We start from the raw sequence: 20524 nt of genomic DNA on the forward strand, positions 1-20524 counted from the left end.
CAATGATGATGACAAAGCCTATGTCCGATTATTATTATTATTATGATACAATTAGAAAGAAGACAGACGTTTCTTTTTTAAAATTGAAGTGTGTATTTGAGAAATTTGTAAATTGGGGTTCGGCTGGGTGGATGGGGGTTTATTTTGTTTCATGAATTTTTGGACCAATAGACGCAGTCAACGTCTTCACACATGCAAAATATTGTAATCCACGGGTAGTATTCCCAACTGCAGGCTTTTAAAAATGGAATTGGGAGATAATAAAATGTACACACCCAAATAATCTCACATACATTGCAACATCAATAGAATAACATTTGGACACGGAAATTATAAATCACGCTGTGTACTGTAAACAAATGCTCATCAAAAGTGAACCCACCTTCTAGTCTGTGAAGAATAACTTTTGCTTGCATTAATTTGCATTCAATGGGGTGGCGGTGCCGTGTAAGGTCCTCTTTTACGTCAAAAAGTTCCCCCTGGAACTTTGTTGTTGTTTTATGGCAGCCATTTCGCACAATTGAATTCAGCTTTTTTACGACGTGTTGATGGAGACGCTTGTTTTTTTTAATAGCAGCTAGCTAGCGAAGCTAAGCTAAATAAAGTTGCACAGTTTTAAGATGGATGACTGATGTTGAATCCGTATAGTGAATAATGCTAGAAACATCGTCAATACTTCAGTTTAGTTAAGTGACTGAAATTAAAAGACAAATTAGACGGGCAAAAAGTCAAATATTAGCAGACTAAGCGCTCCCTATTCGGCCATCTTTATTTTTTTTGCCCTTGCATTTCTTGTCAGGGGTGCATGATGGGAAAGACAGTTTCCCGTAATGCCAACCTTCCGTTCAAAATAAGATGTTTCATGTATGTATATTATTCAATCTATATTTGAAAATTGGGGGGGGAATCAATAATGGGAGACATTTTTTTTGGAATCGCTGCTTTTTGTCGATATGTTGTGTTCTTTTTTTAACGGAAATAAAAAAGTGTGTTATTATCATTCCTAAGGTTTATTCAAACTTTCTATTTGTAAATTGATCTATGATGTATGTTGCAGTCCACGAGTATCAAACCCCTGTTAATATATATTGTTTGGCTTCACGTATTTTTCTTATAAATATGAAAACATGTTTTAATATTAATAGGATAATAGTAAGTATAACTAAGTGGCATATTCATTAATCCCAATTCTCGTATCATCAATTTGCTTTTTGTATATTTAAATTTTAATACTGTTAAACCTTGTGTCTCTAAATATTTTAACAATTTATACCCGAATGGCATTTATAAATTAAATGATTTCGTTATTATCTTGGTTGTATTGATTGTATGAGTTTTTAAAACGAGATGACTAAAAAAGATCAGTTGGTTATCATTTTTCCATTGGAGAAAAGGTTTATAATTCACACATTTCCACAATATGTTTCGTATTTCTATTCTTTTTTTTATGTTTTTCCCGTCTGAAGGCAAAATATTCGCCGCTTGTATATGACGTCATCGCCACTGGCTGTTACAGATTATAGTACTGTACAGTGGTACCTCGTCACACGACCGCTCGTCATACAATATTCTCGTCTTACGACGGAAATTTCGATCGAATAATTCGCCCGTCATGCGATCGAAATTTTGTGATGCGACCAAGCCAGGTGGCCATGGCACTGTCTTTTTTGCATATCTTTCGTGTATAACAATATTTACGAGCACCGAATGAGTTATTTAGACCAGGAAACGCACAACGCGCATGCGCGGGTAAGAGAGGGCTTTCTGGGTAATGAAGTATACTCGTGCACACAACGCCGACAGGCAATGGCACTCAGAATAAAACTTTACCCACAATCAATACGTGGGTAAGCTCAGCTGCTGCATTTCCTGTTATTTTTATCTAATACGAGGAGTATTATATTACTTCTCGTTCGCTGGCTCGCAACTCCCCGCAATAGCATCCCGGTAGCAACTCTATCATGGGCGCCGTTCGAGGGGATGCGAACACAGATGCTACAAGCTAAAAGGGAGCTGCTAGCCAGCGCCCCCGAAGCTCCCATGAGCAGCGGAGCGATCGCTGATAAAAGACTGCTGCTCGTTGGCAAGTGGTTGGCGTTATCCGATTGTGAGGACATTTGTGTGCATCATTTTCGGAATATTTTGAAGGGAATAGTACAACAGCAAACAGCCCATCGACAGCGAACGTGAGGGTGGAGTGTTTGTTCCGTTTACGAGTGCGTTGTGTGGAAAAAAAAAACCGAAGCCCCCCGCCCCTTTTGTGCCCCTCTCCCCTCGGCGAAATCCGCCCAATTTTAGTAAGATTAAACACATTTCATTTTTTTAAACCACTAGTTATGTGTTACTTTGTTAATAGATGGGGAATTAGAAGAAATAAAACATTTTTTCCAAACCAATATCGTGTTTTGGTGTTTTTTTCAGAGGGCTGGAACGAATTATAATTTGTTCCATTCATTTCAATGGGAAACGTCCGCTCGAGTTACGAGAACCTCGTCATACGATCTCAGTCTCGGAACGGATTATGATCGTATGTCGAGGTACCACTGTACAGTGGTACCTCGAGATACGAGCTTAATCCGTTCCGGGACTGAGCTCGTATGACAAGTTACTCGTAACTCGAGGTAAAGTTTCCCATTGAAATGAATGGGAAACAATTTAATTCGTTCCAACTCTCTGAAAAAAACACCAGAAACAGGATATTGGATTGAAAAAAAATGTTTTATTTCTTATAATTCGCCATATATTGACAAAGTAATAAATAACGAGTGGTTTAATAGAAATAAAGTGTTTAATCTAACTAAAATTGGCCGGATTTCGCCGAGGGGAGAGGGGCTTCGTTTTTTTTTTCCTCTTCACAACGCACTCGTAAACAGAACAAACACTCCACCCTCACGTTCGCTATCGATGGGCTGTTTGCTGTCGTACTATTCCCTTCAAAATATTCCGAAAATGATGCACACAAATGTCCTCACAATCGGAGAACGCACGACCACTTGCCAACGAGCAGCAAGCAGTCTTATCAGCGATCGCCCCGCTGCTCATCTTCTTCTTCTTATTCTTCTTCACCTCAGGCGCCTGAGGATTACCCTCAGCAGCGCTAGGGCTGCCACTGGAACACGGATAAGTTCATCCAGGGAGTTGCCCAAGCCGCGATGGTAGCGTTCGGTCATTAAGGCCGGACAGCGGAGCCATAAGTGTTCAGACGACTCTGTTTCCTCGTCGCACAGGCGGCAGCGATCCGAGTCGGATTTCTCATGGGAGCTACAGGGGCGCTGGCTAGCGGCTCCTTTTAGCTTGTAGCATCTGTGTTCGCGTCCCATCGAACGGCGCCTATGATAGAGTTGCTACCGGGGATACTTTTGCGAGCACGAGTATACTTCATTACCCAGAAAGCCCTCTTTTCACCGCGCATGCGCGTTGTGCGTTTCCTGGTCTGAATAGCTCATCCGGTGCTCGTAAATATTGTTATACACGAAAGATATGCCAAAAAAAATGCCATGGCAACCTGGCTTGGTCGCATCACGAAACTTTGACCGCATCACGGGCGAATTATTCGATCGAAATTTCCCCCGTAAGACGAGCATTCCGTATGACGAACGGTCGTATGACGAGGTACCACTGTATAGTGATCAGTTAGCGACATCTAATGGTTCATCATTGTAGCACGTTCTCAGTTCTAGCCATAATGCTATGCGCTGTCATGCTTCGATTCATTCAATAAAGTCACGATCAGAAACAACAATGCCACCCCGTTAAATATTTCATTATGAAATATTAATTGTGTAACGTAAAGTATATATCAGTCTATCATGCACTTATGATCATCAAAAGTGAACGTACCTTCGAGTTTGTGAAGAACAACTTTAGCTTGCATCATTTTGCAAACAATAAAATGTTGATTACATGAGAGATCCTCTTTCACGCCATAAAGTTCCTTCTGAAACTTTGCCGCAACCGGCGTCGTTCTCCCAGACATTTTTCACACTTTATTTCTGTTCGCTTGACGACGTACTGATGCATACGACGTGTTCCTTTGTTAGCTGCCAGCTAGGCTAGGCTAAAGTACGACTCCCAAAACGGATTGAAGACAAACGGACTGACGTTCGAGTCCACAAACTATTTAATGTTGAGCATGTTGTCGAGGTTTCGTTTCATTTAAGTTAAATTAAATTGAGGAGAAACAAGAGGCACACAAACAAAAAGTTAAAACCCTAGCCATGCAGAAATGAACGCCCGAATCCCTTCTTCTTCTTCTTTTTCTTTTTCTTCCGCTGGGGCTTTTACGGTTGTCGGCAGCCAACGTACTGTAGCATTATCGCCCTCTACTGTCTCAATACCTCAAAATACCAAGTTCTCAATTCAGATTTTAGACAGAGGGGGCGATAATGTTAAATTTGGTCTCTTGATGCCACAGCGTGAAGAGAGCAGCTCGAAGTCCAGTTCTTGTCTAGCTAGCCGTGACACTAAATCGAAAAGCTACATTTTGAGAAAAAGTTAGACAATTTTAAGGACATTTGCTTTAAATGTTACATTGTGTTTGATCTTATTGCAAGTAACAAATAACACATTTTAATATTTAAATATAAGGGTTTATAAGGTTATTTCACAATTTAGAACTACACAATCCCTCATTCAGCCTCATTCAAGGTAGTGTGGACACGCGGTCCACGCCGCTGGATATAAGTTTCAGTCTCTCAGGAGGCATGGGTTCAAAACCCACCACTGCCAATAATACATGGGCTATTTATGGTTCTTTTGTTGGAGTGCTTATGGCTCTTCACTAACCTGTAAGATAAAATGTGAAACCACTGGTGAGAGAGCTGAGTCCCGAACACACTAATAGGAGTGTCACGTTTGCACACCACTGTGTCACTGACGCTACCTCTAGCTTCGCTTTAATCATAATGATTTTTTTACGAGACTCCTTTTTGCATATCAACGGCGTAACAATGTTATTAAAGAACAGATAATTTTTGTATTTTAAAAGTGTAGGAATGTTAAAGTAAATGCAGACATTTTCAGGTATGCGGCCCAGTGGGGCGAGTGATTAGCGTCACGGCCTCAAAGCTCTGGGGTCGTGGGTTAAATTTTTTAACTTAAAATCCAGCGTGGGTTTGAGTGTGCATGGTTGTCCGTCTCCTTGTGCCCTGCGATTGGCTGGCCCCCGATTCAGGGTGTCCCCCGCCTCTGGCCCGAAGACAGCTGGGATTGGCTCCAGCACCCCCCGCAACCCTAATGAGAATAAAGCGGTTCAGAAAATGAGATGAGATGAGTTTCCCTCTTATCACACTAAACGTGTATCGCATACCTGTCAACTTATACGTTTTTCCCGTATTTTATACGTTTTTTGATCATTTCACAACTTTTGTACGGGATTTTTTTTTAAGTAAGTTTTTTGTAAAACGGATCTCGTTTTACGCATTTCGGCTCTAATCCGGATCGTCTCGGTCACTGGTAGCAGACGAAAACGTCATCGTCAACTGCTAATATTGTCATGCTTTAAGCATGATATGCGCACACGCATTCCCCTTTCACACGAAACAGGAAATGATTAAATCATTTCCTGTTTCGTTATTTAAGCAGCTATGAGTCATAGCGCTTGGGTCCGAATACATTCACGGTCGCGTCACGACAACGCGGCGCGACCATAACACTTTTACGTGCACCCTATGTGAGTAAATATGTGCCGCCTTGCATTTGTACGGTTTTCTATTGCTTAATACGGGGAATTCCAATCATTAATACGGGGAGGAATTGGCCCAGGTTGACAGGTATGGTATCGTTGTAGTTTGATGTACGTATACGTAAATGTATGTTACTATTGACCATATACTAAATTGTATTTTAGAATTAGGGGATGGAATAGGACCTTGCTCCTTCCACTCTATGCATCAATCTGTTATTGCAGTATCTCCAAGAAAGGTGCACCACTCGCTCTTTATCAAAAATACATTTACTACTTACTCTTGGAATTCCTAACTTAATGATTGAAATGACAGAAGCAAACCTGAAATTTAATATATTAATCATGCGGATGAGGGGAGATTTAAATTAACAAATTAAAGCCTTTCTTTTGTAACAATATCCAAGTAAAACATGACTGTATAAACATTCACATCTTATATAACAATATATAGGTTTGACGATTATCATTTTTGCCAGTACAGCTAGTTTAAATGCCTGCTCAGCATCGAGGTGCCACTCTTTTTGTGGTAATATGAAAGCAAAGGGCCACATTGACTACATTCAGCGAAACCAACGCAATTTTCTGTAGCATATTCAACAATCAATTTGAAGCTTTTCCACATACTGTTTCTCTTCTAATCTCATTAATCTTTTGCCTTTCACTAAAGACTTTCGTGGAGAGGAACAATAAGAGTTTTAATCAAATTTTGGATGCTCTGCACTAACAGAGCTTCCCCTCTCTGTCGATGGTAAATATGAACTTTCTACTTATCTGAAACTTAAAGTTAATTCAGGCAATATTCCCCCTTGAATTCTTATAGACTAGTTATGTCCTTAAGCATCTCACCTTGTTCAATCAAATATTTGATGTTCTGTGCTACCAGAGCTGTCCCTCTCTGTCAAAATGAAATATGGAATTGCTATTGATATGGCGCAATGGTATTTCACAATTTCAATGCTTGGATTTATACATACTGTTTACATCCTCAAACATTTGACTTTGTTAATTGAAGTAGTGATAAAGTAAAATGTATTATGTCAATTGATTAATCAACTAACACTCATTGCTGACAAACCCACTGCTTAATTCATGAATGTTTTAACTTATATTACTGTGAAGAGGCGGTTTTTATGTAGAAAGCTTCAGATGTTCGTTTCCCTTTTTTAACTCTGGATTTAAAAAAACTTACTATTTGGTTTTTAATTCTTCGAAGCATCATTTTGTTAGAGATTATAAAAATGTTATTTGTAGAGAAGTGCTATTTTGTTCTATTTGTATTTTAATTTGTGCCTTTGTTCACTTTTTTTGTGCGCGTGCATGCGCGGGTGTGTTTTATTACGGTGTAGTAAACGGGCACGTGACTGAAGATGGCGAGCACGTGAAAGAAGAGGGTGCTGCAGCCGGGGACAACTCATACTTACCTGGCCGGGGAGATACCATGATCAAGAAGGTGGTTAACCCAGGGTGAGGCCCAGCCATTGCACTTTTGGTTGTGCTGACCTCTGTGAATTCTCCAAATATGGGAATCTCGACTGGATAATTTCTGATAGTGGGGGACTGCGTTTGCGCTCTGCCCGGATTTGTTGTCAAAAAATAACATTCAAGCAACTGACCAAACTTTTAAATAATTCAATATGGTTAAATCTCAGAGATTCAGCAACCTCGTCGTATCAAACTCACCGTGCTCCGGAGGCTACGTTGGAGCTGCAGGTAAATGCAATTGAAAAGCGTCCGATAAAATAGGTGAAAAAGTCATTTGAAAAAGGAAACAAAAACCCTGATTTAAAAAAAACACAGATACACTAGTCACCAAAATGGCAGACACAATTTAACGAGTGTCCATCAAGAGAATGTGGACAAAAGCATGAATCGGCACGGGATTACCATTCTTGTAGTATTACTCCCACTATTTTAAACTTAACATTTTAAACAAAGGCAAAACCAAAATATTTCATCGCATTTCATCCTGATTTCGTTTTAATGGTCAAGATGCTTATGTGAAACAAAATCAGCATATTCATTGGCCCAGCATGACTGTACGATTTTTTAATTATGCTTTTTAATAAGAACTAGTGCTAAGAAAGGCAGTACATGTCTCTTAAGATCATTCGTCCCCCGATTCCATGACAAAAACGTCTCACTGTAGACCCCCTCCAGCGAAATAAAGTTGATTAGGCGGACACGGGGTTAAAATTGGGGCGGGATCTAAGACGCGAAGGGGCTCGGCGTTGCCTTACCCATCATGCAATGCATGTATAAGAAAGACTGGCCAACGTGGAACGGTTTTTCGTCTTTATCCATTCACTTAGTTACGACGAAATCTCGGCGACGTTTCCAGCGTGACTTACTCGGACATCAGTACGTCCATTTTCGAGTATTCTCGGAACTCGTTGAAGTTTGAAGACCTAGCCTCGTGGGTGGCTAACAAAGGAAATGGCGAGAACAACACAGACTGCGGAAAACTTCCAGGGGGGACTTTGTGGCGTCACATTGGAGCCTTCGTATCCCTCGACTCATGGGAAAATCATGCATGCCAGAGTTGTTCTTCACAGACTAGAAGGTTAGTTTACCTTTGGTGATTATTTATTTGTATAACATATACTGTGCGTGACATCATGCATGCACTGCGTCCGGATTTATTTCTGTATAGTACTGCCTTGGACATGTTTTTCACGTGTATACTGGGTGCGTTCACTTGATGCACGGGGTTTCCCTCAGCGCAGCGAGCGTTGCCAGATTGGGCGCGCTCCCGCCTTTTTTTCCAAAGACTTGGGGTGAGAGAAAAATGAATCTGGTGGCGGGATACTGGATCTATACTGGGAAATCGGGAGACTAAATAAGCATGTGAGTCCAATCTATTTTTCACGTTTGCAGATTATATGGGCATTCATTTAATAATCGGGATTTGTAAAAGTCTTTGAAATCGTTGAAAATACTTGAATTTTACCTGTAATGTTTTCAAGGTTTAAAAATGTTAGAATTTTGCATACAGTCCTTGAAAATGCTTGAAAGAGTTCGGCACACTATTCCTCAGCACCCTGTATGGAAATAGGAATTCCGTAACCCTACTAAATAATGGGAAATGAAGTAAATTTGCTTCATCGCCGCTACACATCCGTTCCAGTGCAGCTTTGCAACAAGGCTGTGGGATTCGCCCACTTTGTGGAATATTGGCGCAAATTGGGAAGATGAACACGCCAAGCCACCCACACTAATTTCAAAACCCTTTGGAAATGATAATAAACACTTATTTAATCAATGCATAACATGTCATTTGAAAGATGGATGAGTGTTAAATGTGAGATAGGTGGAAAAAGCCAATGTTGTTTTTGTTGTCTTTCAGTTAGAGCAAGCAAAGTCCAAAATGATTGTCATCTTATGGATGTTACTATGTTTGTAGCCAATTAGGGTTTGAAGCCTGAGGATACTCAGGAGGAACAACTTGGACCCTAAGCTTCTGGTAACCTTCTATAGAGCCACTGTGGAGAGCATTCTGGTATAATGCATTACAGTGTGGTACGCTGGAAGCACGGCAGCAGACAGAAAAGCCATGCAGAGAGTGATCAATACCACCCAGAAGATCATGGGCTGCTCGCTGCCCTCACTGAATTACCGTATTTTCACGACTATTCGGCGCATTGTATTTTAAGCCGCAGTGTCAGTAACGAGTGCTATTTCTGTGTTTTAGACACACAAAGCACGCACCATTTCATTACACTCATATATATTATATATGGATGAACATCAAAACGCAATAGCGCTGGCTACCGGAAGCAGCCGATTTCCGGGTTCCGGTGCGCAGTGACTGCTGGGAAATATAGTTCTTGCACGCTACACCCACACGCTAAAAACATGTTTTAAAAAGGCAACGGAAGCAAAACTGAGTTCGGTTGTACTTTATTTAGACATTTTACAACTCACTCACGTCATCATCACCCACAAATCCCTGAAAGTCCTCATTTTCTGTGTCCGGGCGTTCATTTCTGCATGGCTAGGGTTTTAACTTTTTGTTTGTGCGCCTCTTGTTTCTCCTCAATTTAATTTAACTTAAATGAAACGAAACCTCGACAACATGCTCAACATTAAATAGTTTGTGGACTCGAACGTCAGTCCGTTTATCTTCAATTCGTTTTGGGAGTCGTACTTTAGCCTAGCCTGGCTGGCAGCTAACATAGGAACACGTCGTCTGCATCAGTACGTCGTCAAGCGAACACAAAAAAGTGTGAAAAATGCCTGGGAGAACGACGCCGTTTGCGGCAAAGTTTCAGAAGGAACTTTATGGCGTGAAAGAGGATCTCACATGTCATCAACATTCTATTGTTTTTAAAATGATGCAAGCTAAAGTTGTTCTTCACAAACTCGAAGGTACGTTCACTTTTGACGATCATTAGTCCAATAGACCGATATATACTTTACGTTACACAATTAATATTTCATAATGAAATATTTAACGGGGTGGCATTGTTGTTTCTGATCGTGACTTTATTGAATGAATCGAAGCAGGACAGCGCATAGCATTATGGGTAGAACTGAGAACCTGCTACAATGATGAACCACCAGATGTCGCTAACTGCTCAATATTCATTACTATAATCTGTAACATCTTCCTTCCTTTAGATTACTGTTCTGTAACTTTAAAGTAACCTTTTATTCACATTAAACATTGCTGCCCACCATGACATATTGTTCTGAACATAAACTATTCTTGTATTATGCTTATTCCTGACATTAACCCTTGTACTAACAAAATGACACATTTTTTCCTCTTTTTTTTTTCTTCAACAATCTGACAACAAACCAAAAGTCTCTTGTGCAACTTCTTCGTGTGTGTGTGCTGTCATTGTCTATGTATGCGTGGGTCTGGGCTTAGTAAGGGCAGCGTGCAGCCTACACCCTAGTCGAACCCTTGTTTTCATGTATGCTCTTCTACGATCACCAATTCAGTTTAGGCGGTGGCCGTGAGAGGCGGCCACAACGTGTGTAGACTGCCTGGCCTGGTGAGTTGCTGCGTCTCTCCGGTGTCTGGCATTGTCCTCTGGTGCCGGTGTAGACGCGCTGCGAGGAGCCAGACTGCTTGGGGCGCTTGGGCTTTCTGCACTGTGCAATTTCCCCATGGCCAGACCCATGGGCAGTCTCTGCCCGGGTTGATGTCCCAGTCACATTCCAGACTTCGCTGTTTCAGACCCTTTATTTCCGCTGAGCGCTCTGCCACTCGTAGATCCACGCGGTTGCGCCTGTAGAGAGTGCCGTGAACATCCACCACGAATGAGCGAGGAGCAACCTTCTGAATGCATTGGCCCAATGGCCATCTCCCCGTACGGTCACCCGGAAGCGGCTTCATTCTGATCTGATCTCCCACATTTGGCTTTTGGGAGTTCTTTGGCGGTTCTGTCGTAAGTCGATTTCCCTGTCCGCCGTTTCCACACCAACTTGTCAGTCACCCCGACCACCACATGTGGTTGCAGTAGGCTGTCTGCAACTGGTAGGGAGGATTTGAGCCTCCTTGACATTAAGCGCTGGGCGGGGCTACTGCCTAACCCCTAGGGTGTGGGCGTGTTGCGCCAGTGGAGGATGGCCATCCATGCGTCTGCTTTGGCCCGCATACAGAGCGATTTAACTATCTTTACAGCCGCCTTGGCTTTGCCGTTTGACTTCGGATGGCGGGGCGACGGCGTGACATGGGTAAAACCCCAGCTTGAAGCAAACTTTCTGAATTGTTCACAGGCGAAGTGGGGGTCATTGTCAGTAATTACCTTGTCCGGTTGCCCATGACGCGCAAATTGGGCTCTGCCGCGAGTGATCAGCGTGTTGGCGGATAGGGCAGGCAGCTGGTCAATTTCGCTGGAATCAGAAGGTAGTGACATTCAGGTGCTGGGCTTGGTCCAGCTGCGCATACTCTGCCTGGGCTGAAAACACAGTGTGGTGCACAAGTGGAGTGTCTGTTGTTATGCGTGCCAGCGCAGCGCGGCTCAGCGTGTCACTAACATACATTTCAGGCCCAGGCTTCTACACCACATCCAAGTTGTAGCACTGCAGTTGCATTAACATTCCTTGAAGACGTTTTGGCGCACTCAGGAGGGGCTTCTTGAATATGGTGATCAGCGGTTTGTGGTCCGTTTCTGCTGTGACCATTTCCCTGCCATGTAAGTACTGGTGGAATCTTTGGCACGCAAAAACTAGCCTCAGACACTTTCTCGATTTAAGCATAATTTGGTTCAGTTTGTGTTAGGGCTCTCGAGGCGAAAGCCACTGGCTGTCCGCCTTGCAGCAAGCAGCATCCAAGCCCACTCATGCTGGCATTACTCTGGATGGTGACAGGTTTTGTGACATCATAGTGTCTGAGAACAGGTGTGTTGGAGACCAGCCGCTTTATCTTATTTACTGCGTCCTCATGTTTGGCCAGCCAGTGCCATTCTGTGTCTTTATCCAAGAGTCTGCTGAGTGGTTCACACACCTCAGAGCGCTTTGGGAGGAATTTGGCAAGATGGGTCATGTGAAATATGAATTGTATTCTTATATTTAATCTTGCTCCCTTCTGCACTCTTATGAATATAAAGTTACTGGAATAGAATTTTACTGACACCGTCAACAACTTCTCTTTGGTCCTACTGCTCATGATGTTACAAGTGGCACCGGTGTCTAGCTGGCATGCTTGCCTTTTCCTGTCCAATCGCAGGTGCACAAACCATTTCCTACCTTTTGAATTCACTAAGCTGATGTATTCTGCGTCCATGAACATATCCACATCTCCGTCTTCCTCTCTGCCCTCTCGCTCTACAGCTTCCAGCACATTTACTTTCTTGGTCCTGTTACTAGGCTGGCATACCTTGGCAAAATGATTTGCGATTGTCCGACATGCCTGGTACTCGGTCGTTTGGTCGCCGGTCATTTGGTCGCCTGGAAGGTTATTGATAATTACCATTTAAATCGTTGCTCAAATTCCCAAAATACAAACTGCAAATTATTATTTAGTAATACTTAATGCCCTATGAATTATTAGGCTAAAGAAAAGCTCCAAATTTCCCATACTTTTATTGCGTTTTGTTGGAGAACTTGTTAAGACGCAGACTGACGTCCCTTCCTAAGGGGACAACTCATGTACATACAAACTCTTATACACTCTCACGTCCGCTCAGGGAAACTGCTCAGGGCCATTGTTGGCTTTTATTGATGGATAGACCGTGTTGTTTTACCTTGTTTTGTCGCCGGTCTTTTGGTCGCCCGTTGTTTGGGTCCGGGCGACCAAAAGTCCGGCGACCAAAAGACCGGCGACCAAACGACCGCACACAGACATGCCTTACCTTAGGCTGGGCATTGTTTCCTGCCACGCTTGTGGCTGTTTCCGCAGTATTTGCAAGCCAACTGCTCTCTTCTCTTGTCCAGCATTTTATACCTCTCAGTCTGTCTCTCTGCTGCATTCACACTTTCCACTTGTACTTGCGGGCGCTCCAAGGTTTTCATGCGTTTCTCAGTCAGCTCAATAAGCTGACATATTTCGACTGCCGCTGGCAACTTGAGGTCTCGCTCACGCAGCAAGCGCCTTCGAGTGTCCTCACTTGCAACCCCGAGCACGAGCCTGTCACGAATCATCTCATCCTGTAACTCACGGTACTCGCACGATGTTGCTCTTTCCCTTAGCCCTGTTAAAAAACTGCTTATTGGCGCATCAGTCTCTTGTTTGCAGCAACCGAACATATATCTCTCATAAATCACGTTTCTTGCAGGTTTAAAATACTCCCCCAACACATTTAAGATGGCAGTTGGGTCTTTCCTTTGATCCTCCGTCAATACCACGTTATGCATATAGACCTGGCAGCACTCGTTACCCATTAGCAGTCTCAGGGCGGCAGCTTGCACCTCCTCAGGTTTCTCGTATAGACCTGTGGCTAACACAAAGTCCTTAAATTCAGCATGAAAAACGTCGCAGTTCTTTGCCAAATCCGAATCTGAACATCTGCATGCCCTCCGGCGCCGGAATCACCTTTGTTTGCCATTGCTTCTAGTTTTAGCCAGCCACTTTTGACACCATGTTTCAGATCGTGTCTTTATTTGAATGAATACAAAACCACAGCGCCTAGCATTATGGGTAGTACTGAGAACGTTAAAATGATTACCCACTAGATGTCACTAACTGCTCTATACAGTACACTATAATCTTCAAAGTTCTTCTACGACTTGAAGACTTGTTCCTTCGATACATGCTAGCAGGCTAATTGAAAGTAGGCAGTAAAGCTTCAACGAGGTCTTGAAAATGATTTTGACTGATATTTAAGGCCGTAAAGTAGCTAATGCTAAACACGTAGGCGACGCATTGGTTGAGTTAGGTGACGAATATTGGGCATGCGCGGTTCTAGCATCACTTCTTTTGATAGCAATCGCTTATAAATGCAAAATAGTCACATGGGAAATAAATATTCTTCAAATGGTCTGACATGTGGTTTGAGCAAAAATATGTGCACAGGTTTGAATTAAATTGAAAATTAAATTAAACATAAATCACTTGAAGCTCGCATCTCAAAAGGAGGCAACGCAAAACACGCATGCGCAGAACAAATCGTCCATGATAATGGTGCTGTTGCTGTTTCGCCGATTGGCATCACGGGAGAAGTAGTTCTTCATTGAAACGGTTTGAACTTGCAGGAATCAGTCTCTTATTTAGGTACCGCTCTCTCGTGGTCAGGAGAAAATCTGTTTCATTTTAATTTCAGTATTTGTGGACATTGTACACAATAATTAAGACACTGTCAATCACAAGTTATCGAAGAAGTGCATTTTAAAGAAATTATATCAGAAAATTAGCAATTTCTCAAAGGTGTCTTAAACCCAAAAGGAAAAGTTTGTTTTTTCTTTTATCTACATTAGTCCCTTAATCCGGAGCAACCTAAATGATATTTCTTGATTTTCCCATTTTTAACGAATATTTGGAATTTTTACATCCATTTTTTTTCTTTTTGTGTTTTAGTTCAATAAGTATTTTGTAAAATGTAAAAATAACTGTAAAAATATTTTCTGTTTTCCACTTTAACTTTGAACATAAAAACATATTTTGTTTCCTTTTGAAATGACATGATTAAAAGACATTTCCCTTACTAAGAAAAAAAACATTGTTTTAGAGTTAAGTGACAAATTTTGCGTATGCGCGAATCAAGCGTCACTTCTTTCGATGGCATTCGCTTTATAAATGCAAGAGAGTGGGACATAGGAAATAAATATTCATCAAATGGTCTGACATGGTTTTAGCAAAAATTATTGCGCAGGTTCGAATTAAATTGAAAACTAAATTGAGCATAAATCACTTGCGGCTAAAAAAGGAGGCGACGCTTAAAGCGCATGCGCAGAACAAATCGTTCATGATACGATCAAAATCATTCCACACTGGGGGAAACTCTTTAGAATTATCAATAATTACGTAAAAGTCCATCCAACAGACCCACGGCACTTGGATAAAGTTTATTTCCTTATACTAAACACTTTGGCCAAACGATACATTTTCTGTATCAGTCACGTGGTTCTTTCTTAAAGCAATACACACAACAATACAGGATTTCTCTCTTGAGTTATCAGCACAGTGCTGACGCACCAGGGTCGCTCATTCCATCACTATTTATCAGCAAAACCTGCTTTAGCTTAGCCCAGCTAGCAGCTATCAAAGAAACAAGTCGTCGAAAAGCTTGTTTATACTTTAGCTTAATTTAGCTAGCAGCTATCAAAGGAACAAGTCGGCAAATAGCTTTTTTATGCTTTAGCTTAGCTAGCAGCTATCAAAGGAACAAGTCGACGAAGAACTTGTTGTAGGTTTCCTGGCTATATTAGCTCGGCATAGCTAGCAGCTATCAAATAAACAAGTCGTCGAAGTGCTTGTTTATGCTTTAGCATAGTAGCAGCTATCTAAGAAACACGTTGAACTCGTTGGGGGTTTCCGGGCTAATTTAGCTTAGCCTAGCTAGCTGCTATCAAAGCCGCCGCCATCATCAGAATTCACGTGTGGAAATGTCGGCAAGAACACAACGGCCAAAGCCCCAGGAGGAACTTTTTGAGGTCAAACAGGAGCATTCAACTCAGGAACAATCGACAGTTTGTAACATAACGCACGAGAAAGTTGCTCTTCATAGACTAGAAAGTGGGTTCACTTTTTATTTCCATGCATTCCCTTAAAGGTATTCTATTGACATGACACTATAGTAGCGTACGTACATTTTCATGAATTTGCACTAGCACCATTCGAAGAAAGATGTAATAAATTTGATTTAATGTAACCACTCTAGGAGGGAAGAATGAGTCTCAACGCGTTATACTTAACAACGGCATTAAACAGTAGCTTTCCTTTTATTGTATCCTTATCACAAACAATGTATTTTTCAAATTACGCAACGCACGAGCGCCCCCAGAGTCACTCCTGCTACTCGCCCTCCATTTTTGAGTGACATAACACTCATTTGCTTGCTCTAAATTGAAAATTTTAAAACTGGAGATGTAGATGCACTAAACAACAACGAGAGCAGCGTTCAAACAATGGTGTGAAAGTTGCGGCCCGATGGCCAAATCTGGCCCACTGCCGGTCTGTGGTGCGGTCTGCGGAAGTACTTCATATTTAATGCTAAAATTCAAATGCAGCTTATAAATAAATAGAATATGAACTATCATCAGAGATCATCACTACATCACTCCGCACAGACATTGACGTAGGGTCCTCAGAGGCAAGATCGCTTCACCTCATAGAACTACCAGTACCAACAGAGGCCACCTTCGAGAGCAAGAAGGCCGAATACTTGAATCTGTGTGCCAGAAATTTGTCTGGAAATGCACCATCTACCCAGTCGAGGTTTGCTGCCGAAGCTACATTGGGCTTCTCCCACTGTTTTTAATTCCAACATTCATTGATTCATTTTCTGATATGCTACATCGTGTATAGGGGGTGCTGGAGCCTATCCCAGCTGCCTTTGGGCCAGAGGAGAGGAACAGCCTGAATCGGTGGCCAGCCAATCGCAGAGCACGAGGAGAAAAAAACCCATTCACTCTCACACTTATACCTAGGGACAATTCAGAGTGTCCAATCAGACGATACAGTGGTACCTCTACATATGAGCTTAATTCGTTCCGGGACTGAGCTCGTGTGTCTATCTTATCGTAACTCGAGCGAACGTTTCCCGTTGAAATGAACTAAAAGCAAATGAATTCGTTCCAGCCCTCTGAAAAAACATCAAAAACAGGATATTGGATTGGAATTTTTTTTTTATTTCTTCAAATTCGCCTTCTATTAACAAAGTAACACGTAACTAGTGGTTTAATAGTAATAAAATGTGTTTAATAGAACTAAAATTAGATGGATTTTGCGGCGGGTACAGAGAGGGACATAGAGGGTTGGGGGGTTCTTTCCACGGCAACGCACTCGTAACCGAACAAACAAATTTAAATTAACTTGGATTAATATATACAGTCACACTCAAACATACGTTTAATGTAACTTCACACAAAACTGAATTCTAATTTGATTTTACATTTTTATAACTTCTGGCTGGGTTAGCTGTTTGCCACGCCTCCACCCTCACGTTCGCTATCGATGGGCTGTTTGCTGTAGTATTCCCTTCAAAATATTCCGAAAATAATGCACACAAATGTCCTAACAATAGGATAACGCACGACCACTTGCCAATGAGAAGTAGTCTTGAATTAGCGATTGCTCCGTTAACGGGAGCTAACAGGCTAAGGGGGGGGACACTGAAAAAATGCAACGCTCCGCTCAGTGCTCGCGGACACGTTACAAAGAGGTATAGTTGCGACCAGAGATATTACACGAGGAGTTGCGAGGGAGAGAGCCAGTGCCCCTGATGTTCTTATGAGCAGCCAACGAGAAGTAATATACTATACTGCTCGTATTAGCGATCGCTCCGGCATTAGCCAGAATCCGGCATCTCATTAATCCCCCAAATAATAATAGACCTGCTACTGAATAAAAGATAATGTTTTTTAATGCCTCCCCTTTGGCGAAAGCATTTTAACTAAATTAAAATCTAAAACATAAAAGAGAATGTTTACAATGAAAAGGCTCCAAAAAAGATTTGACTAATTTTAAGTGAAGAAACTTTTCTGACCAATAGTGCCATACTTTGAAAAATGCACCTATAAACAGTTTTCAACTCATGTTGCTGTTGACTAGAAAACTACAGTAGTAAGTACTGCATTGTGACGAAATGAATGTATGGCGCCCTTTTCCGTTTGGTTTCATTTCTGTGAACAAGAAATTCAGTCATTTATATTTGGAAAATGGTTAATCAATTATCTTTGTGTCTTTGCAGGTTTCAGAAATGATCTTGGTGCTGATGGGCATGAGTCTGTTGACCTTGAAGGGGAAGTTGAGCTCCCCCAAATCAAAGAGGAGGAGCCAGAGTTCCCTCAACAACAAATGGGAGACGAGCAACGTCCAATCAAAAGGGAGGAAGATCATTTCTCCTGGTCACTTGGTGAGTTCGTGAAGAGGGAAGATGTTCTGGGCGTGGCCAGTGGAGGGGCGGAACCTGCAAACACAGGAACATGGCCCCTAATTAAAGAGGAGGAGCCAGAGTTCCCTCAACAGTGCAAAAGAGAAGAGCAACCTCCAATCAAAAACGAGGAATGTGTCAAATGGTCAACTGGTGAGCCTTTCAAGAGTGAAGATGATCTGGGCGTGGCCAACATAGGGGCGGAGCTTCTGAGCGGCAGCTCAACAGAAGGATGGCGAGCAGAAAATTTAATTGCTCCTTTATCAGATGGCAACGACTTGCTTTTTGACGATGATGATGTTGAAGATGTTAAGAAAAATCCCAGTGGTGACAAACTTTGCAAATGCTTTCAGTGTGGGAAAACTTTTGGGAAAAAGTCTTCTTTGAAAACACATATGAGGAGCCACACTGGGGAGAAACCCTTATCATGTACAGTTTGTGGTAAAACATTTACACAGAAGGGACACTTAATTAGTCATGCAAGAACACACACAGGCGAAAAACCATTTTCGTGTTCAGTTTGTGGTAAAACATTTACACACAAGGGAAATGTAAAAATACACACAAGAACCCACACTGGTGAAAAACCATTTACGTGTTTGGTTTGCGGTAAAGCCTTTTCTAAAAATGAATCCTTAAAAATCCACATAAGAACCCACACTAGTGAAAAACCATTTTCGTGTTCAGTTTGCGGTAAAGCCTTTTCTCAAAATGAATCCTTAAAAATCCACATAAGAACCCACACTGGTGAAAAACCATTTTCGTGTTCAGTTTGTGGTCAAAGATTCACACGGAAGGGACACTTAATTAGTCATGCAAGAACCCACACTGGTGAAAAACCATTTTCGTGTTCAGTTTGTGGTAAAACATTTAAGCGGAAGGGAAGTGTAACAATACACACAAGAACCCACACGGGTGAAAAGCCATTTTCGTGTTCAGTTTGTGGTCAAAGATTCACACGGAAGGGAGACTTAATTAGTCATGCAAGAACCCACACTGGTGAAAAACCATTTTCGTGTTCAGTTTGCGGTAAAGCCTTTTCTCGCAATGAATCCTTAAAAATCCACATAAGAACCCACACTGGTGAAAAACCATTTTCATGTTCAGTTTGTGGTAAAACATTTATAGAGAAGAGAACTTTAAAAAAACACACAATAACCCACACTGGTGAAAAACCATTTTCGTGTTCAGTTTGCGGTAAAGCCTTTTATCAAAAGCACCACTTAGAAGACCACACAAGAACCCACACTGGCAAAAAACCATTTTCCTGCTCAGTTTGCGGTAAAGCCTTTTCTCAAAAGCACCACTTAGAAGACCACACAAGAACCCACACTGGCGAAAAACCATTTTCCTGCTCAGTTTGTGGTCAAGCCTATTCTCTAAAGCAGGGGTGTCCAAACTTTTTGCAAAGAGGGCCAGATTTGGTAAGGTGAAAATGTGTGGGGGCCGACTATTTAGCCTGACATTCTTTGAATGTAGTAGTAGTAACTAACCATGGAAATTTGACCGTTATGGTTTTTTTACGGTGGAACAAACAGAAACAAATAAATCCGTTCCTCTTGTTTGGCCCTTCAGACTCTGGAGGTTCAGAAGCTCTTCACTCACGTTCATGTCATTGTCCACTCCTCTTAAAAAGATCAGTAACTGAGCGGTGTCGGACGCATCCGTGCTTTCATCGCACGCTAACGAGAAAAAGTCAAACTCAGTTCCTTTTGCCTCTAACTGTCTCTTAATATCTAATGAAACGTCTTCAATTCTCCGTACCACAGTATTACGAGCCAGGCAAATATTGGCAAACTCTTGCTTCTTCGCGGGACAAATTTTCTCAACCATTTTCATTACACAGTCTTTAATAAATTCACCCTCAGTGAAAGGTTTGCAGTGCTTTGCAATCAGCGTTGCCACTTCGTAGCTTGCCTTTGTGGCATTTTCATTTGACTCACGGACTCTTGTGAAAAAGCTTTGCTGTGCCGTTAAAACAGCTTCCAGTTGCTTCACTTTTTCACCGCGTTTGTTCCCAGTTAGCTTGTCGTAGCTAGCATGTTTCGTCTGGTAGTGCCTCTTGATGTTGAATTCCTTGAAAACAGCCAGTCTCTTGGCAAATTAGGCAGACACAGTTGTTTCGTATTTCAGTGAAAAAATACTCAAATTTCCACTTGTCCTGGAAGCGGCGGCCCTCGCGGTCAACTTTCCTTTTTTTGTTTACAGACGCCATGTTAGAAATGGGCTGGGCTGAAACGATCACGCAAGGTCAAGGGTCACGGCGGCCAGAGTGCGGCCACAGGGCTACTGCCATCTTCTGGTGAAATGAAAAATATGAAAAATAGCTTTTTGTACACATGTATTTTATACTGTGGTC

General features: G+C 41.9%; 2 protein-coding genes and 2 non-coding genes across 4 annotated transcripts in view; 3 read left to right on the forward strand and 1 right to left on the reverse strand.

Moving 5' to 3' along the window:
- The window catches only part of LOC144065946 (uncharacterized), a 175507-nt gene extending 174505 nt beyond the window's left edge, over nt 1-1002 (reverse strand). The window contains exon 1 of the mRNA XM_077589194.1: nt 383-1002. Coding sequence (XP_077445320.1) covers nt 383-416 — 34 coding nt within the window. The 5' untranslated portion in view covers nt 417-1002. The remainder of the gene's footprint in view (nt 1-382) is intronic.
- Nucleotides 1003-6306: 5304 nt separating this feature from the next.
- LOC144066452 (U5 spliceosomal RNA) lies at nt 6307-6417 on the forward strand. Its single transcript, XR_013297617.1, has one exon. It is a non-coding gene; the product is annotated as a U5 spliceosomal RNA (small nuclear RNA).
- Nucleotides 6418-7099: 682 nt separating this feature from the next.
- On the forward strand, nt 7100-7264 carry LOC144066516 (U1 spliceosomal RNA). The gene has a single exon (XR_013297665.1). It is a non-coding gene; the product is annotated as a U1 spliceosomal RNA (small nuclear RNA).
- Nucleotides 7265-7893: 629 nt separating this feature from the next.
- On the forward strand, nt 7894-19727 carry LOC144065903 (uncharacterized). Its single transcript, XM_077589140.1, has 2 exons — nt 7894-8246; nt 17983-19727. Exons 1-2 carry the CDS (start codon nt 8120-8122, stop codon nt 19596-19598), a joined length of 1743 nt encoding a protein of 580 aa, XP_077445266.1. The 5' UTR covers nt 7894-8119; the 3' UTR covers nt 19599-19727.
- Nucleotides 19728-20524: the final 797 nt, after the last annotated feature.

This window comes from Stigmatopora argus, chromosome 20, assembly GCF_051989625.1.
Source record: "Stigmatopora argus isolate UIUO_Sarg chromosome 20, RoL_Sarg_1.0, whole genome shotgun sequence".
NCBI classification, from domain to species: domain Eukaryota; kingdom Metazoa; phylum Chordata; class Actinopteri; order Syngnathiformes; family Syngnathidae; genus Stigmatopora; species Stigmatopora argus.

Coding starts and splice junctions, on each gene's coding strand:
- LOC144065903 (XM_077589140.1), top strand. CDS start 8,120: ATGGCGAGAACAACACAGACTGCGGAAAACTTCCAGGGGGGACTTTGT. Junction 8,247..17,982: donor TGTTCTTCACAGACTAGAAG/GTTAGTTTACCT, acceptor GTGTCTTTGCAG/GTTTCAGAAATGATCTTGGT.